Here is a 12,967-nt window from a genome sequence, read left to right on the forward strand (position 1 = left end):
GGATTTCCTGGAGGCACAAGGTCACCAAAAAGTAAGGGTGTGTTTCGCACCAAACAGAGTGTCTGTATAGAATTCAATCCAATGGAATTTCCACCATGCTCCAAGTTGACATTTGTCGGGCGGTTTCTGCGCTCTGTGTAACCAAAGTCAAAAGAATAAATCCTTAAAAGAAGATCATTTTTTGATATAAAATTTTCAGTCATGTATCCAAATAAAAGTTTCAACTCATACTGAGTAACACCCTCTAGTATGTCATGCATTATATCAAAGGAATAATTGGAACAAACATGAAAATACTGTAAAGTGTTCAACGAAGAGTCTCTTTTAACCCCATATACAGAGTTCAACTGTGTATCTGACTGAATTTCCCTGCAGTGCATCTCAAAGCTGGCTTTATCACGGACCACTACCCTTGGGTCATCCTCACTATAAAACATTCTGGGCATCAGATTTTTTCAGTTAGACACAAGCGACAAAAGTAATTACTGTTAAAAGACTCAGTAAAAACCAAGAAGAGCATGCATTGCCAAGTTATCTCCTACTACCTGACAAATTGAACCATAAACCTTTTCAGAAGAAATGGGCAAATAAATCCCCTCATTCTCAAGAATTTTAACATCATTTATCAAAGGAGCTAAAATGGCATCAAATCCATATTTTTTAACATCTTGAGAGTGAAAGAGAGAAACTAAGTGGATGTTCAGTACAGCAGAGTTGAACTTAGGTGGAAGATTTCTCAGAATAAAATATAGACAGCCGATCTTGTGAATCCCATGTTTTGACCCCAGGGGATTGCACGTCTCGAAATCATCGTAATACAGTTGGATCTGTAAGGAACTGTGTTTTGAAAACAATGGGTGGCCTCTGCAGTAACTTCCATCACTAAAGTCTTTGTATACATCAGGACTGATGTCAAACCCCAATTTAAAATGCTTACAAATATCTGTGTTGCGAAACATAAATTTTAGACTATCCAAAATGGGGATGTACACAAAAGTCTCTTTAACTGGAACCTGGTCATAGGTGCCTGTTCTTTTGTTTCGTCTATTGTCATACCTAACACCAAGAACTATTTCTAATGGTTGAACAATTCCCCATCTTTCACTGAAAAACTTTGCTCGTTTAGCTTCAGAATTAAAACTGGTGAACGGATTTTCAAAACTCTTTTTAAAAGGTTCAGGGGAGTCTGGTCTAACACCATCCTGCTTCATTTGTAAATGTAACTCAGTGGTAAACTCTTCAAGATCACATATAATCGATGAAACTGTGGAACCAGAAGCACCACTTCCCTGCAGGTTTGCAACAATTGAAGCACACATGTCCTTTAAATCCTCTTTAGAAAGAACTGGATCACTTTCAACACAATCATCATCTAAACGAGGTTCCTCGTCTGAGAGTTCAGACTGTACTCTATCTGACTGGGTACAAAAATGAGTGGGACGAAAAACTGAACAAGGAACATGAATTTTGTCCAAAGTTTTCTAAACCCAGAGTATGTGGAAAACTGCTTTCGGCAATGTTGCTGACTGCAAACAAGTCTACACTTAGAAGTGGGATAGAAGCCATGTTCACACTTCAAATGTGAAATCAGTGAATGGGCATCAGCATACAACCCTTCACATCTAAAGCAGAGCAACATTTTTTCAAGATTTCAGCTCAGGTGCTATTCAGCAGTTTAGCTCGCAGTTCTTTCACTCTTGGTGACTCTTTTGTTTTTCCAACATCGATGTTATAAACCGTGGTCTGCAGGAAAGTGTAGAAGTTGATGAGAGCACTGTCGTAGGATATATTAAAAATGTAGTGTACTTTGAAGAGCTCATCCAAAGCACCCAGAGAACCAGCCATCTGACAAGGGATAAGCTTGTTATCCAGAGCAATGTAGTAGCTGTCAATCACATCTCGACTCCTCCCCATGGCTAGAAGATATGGTTGATGACTTTGGCTTTTCCTCAGGTGCTCATCAATGCTGCAGCATGACTACAAAGGTGAAAAACAAACAAGCTACCCTTCCGATTTTAGTCTTTTAAAACATTTTACCGGTAACAAAACTGACCTAAAAAAATTAAACACTTGGTAATCTTATAAATCGCATTTTTCAGACTAAACAATCTTTTGTCTTTTAAAACAAACTACAACATATATTCCAAAGCATTGTTGTTTTGCCAGTGTTGTCCAATGCAACCATAAACACTCCAAATAGAGTAGACAAATGCATGCCCCCACAAAAAAAAAAAAATTCTACTTTTCTGATGGTTGGCAAACTTCACACGATACGATCCTGGTACATTAATCAATGGTTTCTGTAGTAAATTCAAGAAAAACACTTATAATTCTCAACTAGTACTTTTCTTATAACTACTGATACATTTTTTGTAGTCAATTCAAGAAAAACAATACTGATTAAATTACAAGGTTTAAAGTGATTAAAAACAAAATTAAATAATAAAAAAACCTTACCTTATGAAACACCACAAGTTTCTCAACTGCATCAGAGGCACTTATTTTTGCAGCAATCTTTCGACCAGCAGATGGTGGAAGAAGGTGAACCAGTAAAAGCAGTGTAGATAAATCACTGTCCCAGTCTGTGGTAAAATAAAAACAGCAACAACAAATAAGGAACATTATACTCGAGTGGAATGGGACCTAAAGCATGACTATAATCAGATTTATTGACTATTTTTCCTACTTGAATCTGTGGCATTCTCAGGGGCTTTCTCAGCTGACATCAGGAGAGGTTGCACAGGAGATGTCTTAGTCAAGTTTCTTGCTTCTTGAATGATTTTTGGCTTAAAGGTTCCATCCCACCTTTCCAAGAGCTTGGAGGATGTGTTCAAATCGAACAGAAGAACAAAATCTTGGTTCACCTTGAAAATATTTATCAGCATTAGACACGTTCATATGCACTTAAAGCAAGATTCAATCATTTTAAATATTACTTACCAATCCTTTGGTGTCTAAAAACCTTGGAAAGGTTTTTAGGATATTTGTTGCTGTATCTGCATTGTGAACAAGTTCCTGGCGATAGCGAAATGTCTGTCTCATCTTTTCAAAAATGGTTTCTTCAACTCCTGTATGAGCAAGAAGTGAAATGGCCTCCACAAGAGCATCTCCCTCAAGCTGATGTTCTAAGCTAATGTCTCTCATGATGTTTGGACCTCCTTGTTCAGAGCTAGGCTTATTCTTTCTTTCAGTGTGACGAGAGTTGTTTCTTTGAACGGTTTTTAAACGCCAAGCAAGATAACCACTTCCACTTGCTGCATCATAAAAGTGCCCTTCTCATTTCATTTGACAAAGTATTGGTGGCCTTGTACTCTTCAAGGATTTCATCTCCTTTTGATTTTTCTTTTAAGGCAGCTAGCACCATCTAAGTTAAAACAATAAAAGAATAGTTTGCTCATATATCATTCTTAGGCCTGTCACAATAAATACTTTTTGGTGCTACATATTGTCCCAGAAATCAATTGTGATAAATGATATTACTGACTTTTTTTTCACTAGTTAGTCTATATTAGCATGATTGTACAAATATTACACAATGTGTAATGTGTGTAAGCACAATGGGGAAGAAATGGTATCACAGACAAACACAGAGAACACAATGTTCAGGTTTGACTATAACAGTATTTTAAATTGTTATAAGTGCTTTTTTTCCTTGCATGTCAGTAATTTGTAAATAACACTACATGTTTCAAAACATCTTTTATTGTATTTAGTGGTTGTAATGATATTTCGCAGTATGAGAGTAATGGTGATATTTTACGATATGATGTCTTTTAATTAATTAACAAGTAGGGCTTTAACATAACCCATTTAAAAACTCAGTGTCTGCTCTATCACAAATAATAAAAATAATAATATAAAAAAAAATTATATTACATGTAGGCTATAATGTCTATAATTAAATGTGTGCATTTAAGTGTTTTTGTGGAATAAAATATATAACGTGCTTGTACTGCAAGACATTTAAAATGACATGCCAATGCGATCACAAACACTTCAAATACAAAACGCTGTGTGCTGTAAATTAATGAAACCAAACAGGATACTATTTATGCTGCCTGGGTCCCTCTGACCTGTCAAAAATGAACCGAAACTCCATTGCCTCACAGACATGAAAAATATATCTATACAACATGAAATGTTTTAATAATGAAACAATTCAAATAGAAAACATTCTTAGACTATGTAATCCATATGAAACATGTATACAGTGCGCATCCACCGCAGAGATTACGATCAAGCATAAATCTTTGTTACTTGAATTTCAGTTTCATATTTAAATTTTGTTTAACATATTGTGATACGTATCGTGAACCCTGCATCGGGATATTTACAGGATGCTGAGTGTATCGTTACACCCCTAATTGTGTTTAAAGAAAGGTTTGCAACAACTGGAGGGTAAATAACAGAATTGTCATTTCTGTGTAAGCCGTATCCCTTTAGTCATTCTAGAATGATTGGGCGATTTTGTAGGGGAGTGTATCTGCATAGAAAGTAATAAACTACAAGCACAGATAAATACAACAGAACCACGGTAGCCAAGCCGTGTTGTTCACATGCTATCAATGCGGCTCTGTGTGTGTGCAACGAAAACCGTGCACAAGTTCTGAAATCTTCTTGCACTTCAATGCTCGCTTGAATATTTTGAATACTGAATAGTGAACAGACAAGACATTAAAACAAGTGCAAATTATACAGTATTACTCTGATGGTTAACATTTGCAAATAATCAGCGAATCACTAAAGAGTATATGAGATGTTGGAGATGGTGCCATTGGACAATCATTTTTATGTAAACACAATGGGCAATCTATCGCGTCACCAAAAATTATTGAGGTCATGTTTATACATTGTGCGACAAGTCAATACAGATATCATTGTGACAAGCCTAGTCATTTAAAAACCAATACAACTTTAATACTCAAAAATTGGTTAGAGTAAGTAACTTGAATTATTGAATTAACTTGAATCTATTTTTCATAATTTCAAATGGTAACATAAATAAAAACATGAAAAACTCATGGTCACCTCCTTTGCTGATCATTGCTCCTCTGCTGCTCCAACTCTGTCATCTTGCTGTGATGTTTTGAGCCCTTTGGCACATCTTTCAGAGGGCACATCTTGTTCACTAGATGAATGACTTGTCAGTGTATCTGTGCAGGAGCTGGCTGCTTCCTCTGCCAAAAAAAAATAAAATAAAACAATACAATACAATAACTGTGACCAATCTTTGTCACTGCACTATTTTATGTATGGATCAAAAGTACCTTCACTAAGATCTTTTATGATTAATGTTGATTTTGGGTTTGCTTCTAGCAACTCTTCCAAAATGTCTTGATCAATTTCAGTGTGGGACTCGTCATATATCTTCAAGTCTGCTTCAGTCTGTAAATTAAATCTGCTTCGCACTGTAGACCAATAAAAGCAGTCATAACAACTATACTAAATATCATGCCTAAAAATATGGGTTATAATACATCAATATTGATTGATACATCAATTTATTAATCGCATGATGGATCAATGTACACACAAAAAAAAAATGATTAACTTTGATTTCACAGAAGTGGTTTCTTGGATATTTTTGGATGTGTGTAGAGCGCAGAAAATAATGTTTGAGTGCCTTTTGCATCTTGTTGTGCTTAAATTATTAATTTTGCATACAAATGAATCAATAAGAAACTATTAAGAAACTTATTTTTCTTAATGTCCTTATGGTACAGGATGTTAAATATTCACAATTGCAATGTTCATGTTATACACTTTGGTTGATGAATTAATTAAGTTGTATAGAATAGACATATAGCATTGTAATATTTATCACTGCAAATCACTGCAGTTAAGGTGTGAGCAAATATCATAAATGCTGGCTAAGAGAATACTTTAAAATGCCCATAATTTCATATAAGATAAAAACAAGGACACTTACCTTCATTTATGAAATCTGTAAAAGTGAATCCATTCTGTAACTTTACGAAAAACGGAGTCTTTGAACTGCACTTTCACAAACATGACTTTAACCTAAAGGGGTAAAAAGGTCTTAAAACATCTGTGTAGGTCAGGGATCCTCAAATCTGTACCACGAGATCCACTTTCCTGCAGAGTTTAGCTCTAACCATAATCAAACACACCTGAGCATGCTTATCAATGTCTTCAGCATCATTGGAAAATCCCAGGTAGGTGAGTTTGATCAGGGTTGGAAATAAACTGCAGTGCATTGGACCTCCAGGGCAAGATTTGAGGAACCCTGGTGTAGAGAGTCACTTTAATGTTTTTTTTATTTGTCTGTGACATCATAAAATAATTTGCTATATATTTTCAGTTCTACAAGTTGTATTATTATCTGAAACCTGCTATAATTTATATTCCATATTGTCTCGGGTTATATAATGCATTTAACACCAAATAAGCAAAAAAGAAAGAAAAACTATTAACAACAACGATAATAATTCAAAAACAAATAAAGGCACATTAAAAGTGGGCACTTCAAGGTTTCTATAGAAAAATTTCTCATGCCTCACGTATTTCAAGGAAAGTGTGTGTTGTATTATACAATCAAATGGGGACTGTTTAAACATGTCCGTTACTCCCTCCCACACTAACTTTAATTAAAAATGGGTCCTTGGACTATTTTCTCCCGTCAGGTATCTCTGGCTCCACAACTTTGAAAACCCCTGCCTAACTACATTACACTGAGCACTTTTTTGTGACTGGGTGACAGTGAAATTTTAATTATGAGATAACTGATATACTGTTTTAACTGGTTAAGTAAAGAAACACTGGCCTCGCCGCTCCACATGGCGAGTCAAAGAAAATGGCCTCTTCCAGAAATTTCAGGCTGTAAAGCCCGCGCAGCACGTCCTAAACGCTACACAAACCTGACAGTTACCAGCATTTACACATACATACGCACAATATTCTAAACTGAATTTGACCATAAAGTAGCTGGTAAATTCGAACTAGTAACTAAAAGTGGCTGTTTTAGTCAGCCAGCTCCAGTACAAATGTCCATATCGAATACATTTGAATGCTTTTAAGACAAACGGCGAACGTTAAACACAAAGATAAACAACGATTTATCTAACTATTTCGATTTATGGAACGCTTATATTCATGAAATAAAGAACTTAACTTACCTTCTGCGTTTTTCCCAGTTTATATGTAACGTTAACGTAGGCCGTCTTATTTGCTCTGTAGCCCGAACAGGAAAAAAATTATGTAACGTTATGTGAGAAAAGTTAACACTATTGGGTCAGCACGTCTAGAAAATATTGATTTTAAATAATGAGACTATAAATTACACACTGCAAAGAAAGCTCACCGTCTACATTTCCAGTAAATGAGCACTGGCCTCGTCTGCAGGGTCAGTCGAAACAAATGGCGTCTGAGAGAAAAGTTTCAGCGCGCGCACCGCACCCTTAACGCTACACGAACTTGATATTTAACAAAATGTATAAATAAATAACAATTAATAATTACACTGATCTATTAAATAGCTTTGTTAGTTGTTTCAATCAACCAGGTCAAGTATTAAAGTCCATATCAAATCAATTTGAACATACTTTTATAACAAGTACTGCTAAACCCAATCGAAAACAATGATTTACATAACTTTATGAAATACATGTTGTGGCAAAAACAATTATTAACAAATAGCATCCCAGTGTAAGAGACAAGGAATCAAATTATATTTAAGGAAAGAAATTTATTTTCCTTAAAGAGGTGTGTTCACAATGTTCCAGCAGCTACCCTGAAACACAACAGACCTGAAATCACACTGAAAACAGACAGCCTTCTTATACTGCTATCACCCCCCCCACTTCTTACAGGGTTCCTTCTCTGTAAATTTCCACTTAACCCCGTAAACCAAACCTAGCTGTTTTTAGAAAAAACAATGGTCCTTCTAACCCCCTGGGCTTTATTATCTTCACATCTCTGAGGTCAACAAACCCTCTGTCTTTCCTGCACTAAAGTGTTCAAAGGCTCTTTCTGATACTGTGTGTTTGTGTGTCTTCACACCCGTGAGGTTAAAGGTCTTTATTTGTGGCTAACCCCTCTGTTCTTTCCTGACTAAATTACCCACACTAAAGACTTCAAAGGCTCTTTGTTTTACTGTGTGATGTCTTTGTTGCATTCCAGGTGACATACATAGAAATACACAAGTTAAATCAAAAGGAAAAATAAAAATATATAAAAACCCACCCAATGTTTAAGAAAGTAAATAAGAAAGAGTAAAATATAAATTTTTCTACAACAATTCCTCCTCTTTATCATTCTCTGATAAACGATTTGGATTAATTAACATTAGTTTTGATAACTTAAAAACACGCTTGTTTCTAATTCTAAGCAAACTCATACATGATTATAATTGTTTCAAGTCATTTCATAACAGTTATACTCATGTCTGACTTTCGTATACCTGATCATTCTTCACATTTCTGTGTAAATGTTATCACTCTCGTCACTCTCATAATCATCACATTTGTGTTCACTATCTATCGGATAAGCGGTCAGTTTTACTGCTTGTATGGGCGTCCCAGCCCTAACCAATCTCTGTACTGAGCTGGAAATACATCTCATAATGCATGGCAAGCAAAACAGAATCAGAATTCCTATCACTACAATTGACCAAACAGTTTGAATTATCCAGTACATCCATCCATCCTCCCCACAAAGACATAACCCACCCGGCCCACAGGTTGTCAGTAAGCTCTGGTTCTCTTACGGCCTATCGCATGTGTTGAATTATAAGCATAAAAATTATTATCAAACAAATAGTCACTGATATCAAAGTCAAAATGAATTCAGTCTCACAAAGTCCACACATTCCTGGCAGTCTGAATGAGTACCATGGTCTTGAACGATCCATCTTGTCTAGTGATTGGAGCTCTTTGCAATGATCAGTGTCTCTGGTTGTGGCTGCAGAAATAGCTTTACTCTGCACACCGGCCTTATCACTCCTCCTGAGTGACCTTGCTCTTGCGCTTGGTGTTTGGGCTCGATCTTGGGGCTTATTATTGAACTTGTTGTTGTTGTTCCTCCTCTTGTTGCCCTTCCGATATGGGCGGAACTCTCCTGCAGTGGCTGGCGTACACCCACGTAGCTCTCTCTCCGACCTTCACCGCTGTGTGTGTTATCAGCAAAATTTGGAATGGCCCTCGCCACTGTTTCGCCCTCCAGTTCTTCCTCCTCAGGTCACGAATTACCACGTAATCCCCCCGGCCTGATCTTATGCAGAAACATCTCAGCAACCTTCCTCTGGGCAGCTTTCACCTGCACAGAAATGTTGGACAACAGACAAGACATTTCTTTGCAGTAATTCAACATTTCATTTTCACACACATCCGTTGATGGAAGCCTGAGTTTTACCCCCTTCTATTCCCATGAATGGTGGTCTACCAAAGAGAATTTTGAATGGGCTCAAATTTGTTTTGACTCTCTTTCTTATTCTCATGTACATTAACATGGTTGGGAGTGCTTTCACCAATGAGAGTCCAGTTTCCTCACAACACTTTGCCAATTTGTTCTTTACCGTCTGATTTTCCTGTTCAATAGCGACTCTGCTGGCGGTGTGATAGGCGCAATGTGTTCTCATATCTGAGAACACATTTGACCCACCTGTTTATTGCCTCATTGACAAAATGTGTTCTCAAATGGCCCTTCTAGGTCTGGTTGGGATACCAGTTGCGTTTTGACGCCCCGTGCCACATTGTGTGTATTACAGATAACACATCTTTTGCAAAAAATTCTCAGCGAATATTGTGAAACCTTTGGTAAACCACAATTCTTTCATCTGTGCAATCATTCCCCCTTTTGATACATGGTCTAGCCCATGTGTCAACTTTAGCATAATGTTGAAAGAAATGTTTGGGTAAACAGGGCGTTCCAACAACGGATCTCCAGACGCCATCAACAAGGCTGCAGCCTGATGCCTTCCAGTTGTTTTTCTCAGCTCCTGTGGAAAAAGACTGCATGCTCTGTGAACAAGGAGAAATGTCAAGATTAATGTCAACTTGTGCGCAATTGGTGCTTTTAGTATTATCTTCATTCTGATCCACAGCCATATCAGCTCTAGCATTTCCTGTTGAAATGAAACTTTTATCATTAGTATGCGCTGCGCATTTACAAATCGAAATTTTGTCTGGCAACAGAATAGCCTCGAGCAGGTCCGATACCAGAGACGCATTTAGTATCGGCCTCCCATCTGATTTTAAGAATTTTCTGTGCTTCCACAAAGCACCAAAGTCATGTGTGACCCCGAAAGTGTATCGTGAGTCTGTGTATATCGTCACACATTTATCTGCCATCAGTTTACATGCTTCGGTCAATGCGACCAGTTCCGCTGCCTGCGCAGAATAGTGTGATGGTAATTTGTCAGACTTCAGAGTTTCAAATTCAGTTGTTATAGCATAACCCACTTTATTCTGTCCTGTTTGTGGATCTTTTGAGGCAGACCCATCCACAAACAGGACATTGTCACAATTATCAAGCGGTATGTCTAAAAGGTCTGGACCTGGTGTGCACACCTGTTCGAGCACTGACAGACAACAGTGATGTTCCTCGCCATCCTCCTGTGTGGGCAGAAGGGTGGCAGGATTCAAGGTTGTGCATCGTTTTACAGTTATGTTTGGCATGTCCAACAAAATCGTATGATACCTCAGCCATCAGGCTGTAGACAAATGTGACGTTCTCTGCTCTTGCAAAATCATGGAGACTGCGTGTGGAACCATTAAAGTCAAATCAGAGTAGCCTACAAATTCTCTCGAGGCCATCACAGCCGGCTCAGCCACTGCCACTGCTCTCAGGCAGTGTGGAAGTCCTGCAGCTACAGCATCAAGTTTTGTTGAGAAATATGCCACAGGTCGCAGTCTGTCACCATGAGTCTGCAAGAGAACAGAAGACATAAAACCATTCTTTTCATCGACCATCTGTACAAACGGGCAGTTTATGACAGGAAGGCCTAACGTTGGAGTCATAGCCAATTGCACTTTCATGTTATCAAATGCTTCCACATCCTCGCTTGTCCAAACAAGTCTGTCACATGACCTTAGCCCTTTCCCTGTCGTTAGGGGCTCGTAAAGGCTGCTCAAAAATGGCATAATTAGGAATGAATGTTCTGCAGTAAGCACACATTCCCAAGAATGACAGCATCTGTTTTTTGTAACTGGTTTTGGCACCTCTTTTATGGCCCGCACCCGTTTCTCAGACAGTGCTTTGCTATTTGGTTTGATAACATGCCCCAGGAAGGTTACTTCCTGTTTCACAAACTGCTGATTTGAAAGACTGACCTTGTGTCTCCCCTGCTCAAGATGCTTCAGGAGAGTCACAGTGTTGACAATGCATGTAGTTTTATCTTTGGCACAGATTAATAAATCATCAACGTCAATTGTTGTTCATTCAAACTCGCAGAAAGCACACACACATTCTCTGTCCAGAAAATCTTGTAAAATTTCACACTTTCATTCTCCACACCACTAAACCAAGTTTCTTCATATTGTGAGTCTCGCTCAACTACGACATGTGACGTGCAATGCATTTTATCAGGCGTCATAAACTCTGTGTTGATTGGTGTTGTTCGATCCTTAGTCAATTTCAAAATCATCTCTGCTCAATCAACATCTTTTATCTGCCATTCGTAAGCCCACTGCGGCTCAAATTTAGAACATGTAATTTGTGGAGGGTCAAATTTAATTCACATATTAAATCTCTGGCCATTAGAGGCGCGGGATATTTGGGCGACCAGAGAAACTTGTGTTTCAGAGTTCGGCCCCCATCCGTCTCACACTCTAATGGTTCTGTGAATTGTTCAGATATCAAATGGCCTGAAGCCTAAGTGCTTTCATACACTTTTCATGTCATTTTCGGCACACATGGCAAGTCACATGGTCGTAAAGTGCTCTGGCACGCTCCGGAATCGACTAAAAAGTTAATTACTACTACCTCGACTATCATTGGGTATCTTGGCATTTGAGATAACCCAGTGCTTTTGTACAGTTTTAAACATTCATCAGAAACACTGCTCAAAATTTCATCATTCACAACATTGCTCAAAACACACAAAGATTTGCAAGCAGATTCTTCATTGCAGATAGCAGAAAGTAAATCAGTGTATGTGTTTGTGTTTGTGCGTGTTTTGCGTGTTAGAAATAAATGTTCACTTCCCTTTCTTGTAGTCAGCCACCGACCCCCTCGAACCGGACCATCTCCGTCCTGCTCTCCGTCTCTTTCGTTTCAATCAGACCTTACATTCGGGCACTCACTGCTCCAGTGCCCGTCTCTCCTGCACACTCTGCATTTGGTACAGTCTCTGAGCGCATGGTCGTTCGTAGCACACACATAGTACCGCGATTTTGAGTGGTTTGTAGCACACAAATATCCTGCAGCTGGTCTTCGGCGTGTGTAGCGTGCATCAGGGCTGAAGTTAAGCGCCCGTACTTCCACTCCACGTAATTTGCCTTTGCTCCCCTTGAAAGTTCTGGTCTCAGTTCTTTCAGAAAATAACTCAATAGAAGGCTTTCCCACGTACTTGGTTTGTTCCCTCTGTCCGTACTCCGTAGGCTCTGTCAAGCCGCTGTGTCTTTCGGAGCTGTGACGCTGATCTTTCCACTTTTAATCGTCTTTGCTCTTGTCACTCTCGGCCTGCTGGTGCTCGGTCTTTCTGAATCAGTTGTCTTGGGAACCATTTCAGACGCGTCCCCGAAAACTTCCTGTTCTTTGGTTCTTCGTCGTCTCCCTTTCTTCTTCGTTGTCTGTGGCAGCGAGTGCTGAGGGTTTTGGATTTTTTGGTTTTTGTTGTTTGTTGGATGTTGAGTGTTGCGTTTGTCGCTGTTCTCTCTTCTCTCGCTTCTGCTTCTTCTCGTGCTGTCGCTTGTGCTGCATTTTGTGCTGGTCTTTGGAACGGAGAGCAGTCGAGATCGTGGTCCAGTTTCAGGGTTGTCAGCTCTGCCACGGGGTAGTGATGTTTATA

The 12,967-nt window shown here is 38.6% G+C and overlaps 1 protein-coding gene across 2 annotated transcripts; it reads right to left on the bottom strand.

Annotated features, from left to right (window-relative positions):
* Nucleotides 1-513: 513 nt before the first annotated feature.
* LOC109063018 lies at nucleotides 514-5,520 on the bottom strand. 2 transcript variants are annotated; one of them, XM_042751894.1, is made up of 6 exons: nucleotides 5,268-5,520; nucleotides 5,029-5,177; nucleotides 2,941-3,364; nucleotides 2,687-2,864; nucleotides 2,458-2,582; nucleotides 514-1,977 (listed from the first exon to the last, which is right to left on the bottom strand). In XM_042751894.1, exons 3-6 carry the CDS (start codon nucleotides 3,142-3,144, stop codon nucleotides 1,657-1,659), a joined length of 828 nt encoding a protein of 275 aa, XP_042607828.1. In that variant the 5' UTR covers nucleotides 3,145-3,364; nucleotides 5,029-5,177; nucleotides 5,268-5,520; the 3' UTR covers nucleotides 514-1,656. The 2 variants fall into 2 exon arrangements, with proteins under 2 accessions (XP_042607828.1, XP_042607834.1); XM_042751900.1 differs by lacking the exons at nucleotides 5,029-5,177; nucleotides 5,268-5,520 and having other exon boundaries at nucleotides 2,941-4,999.
* Between the last annotated feature and the right edge of the window lie 7,447 nt (nucleotides 5,521-12,967).

The sequence above is a fragment of the Cyprinus carpio genome, chromosome A5 (assembly GCF_018340385.1).
Source record: "Cyprinus carpio isolate SPL01 chromosome A5, ASM1834038v1, whole genome shotgun sequence".
Taxonomy (NCBI): domain Eukaryota; kingdom Metazoa; phylum Chordata; class Actinopteri; order Cypriniformes; family Cyprinidae; genus Cyprinus; species Cyprinus carpio.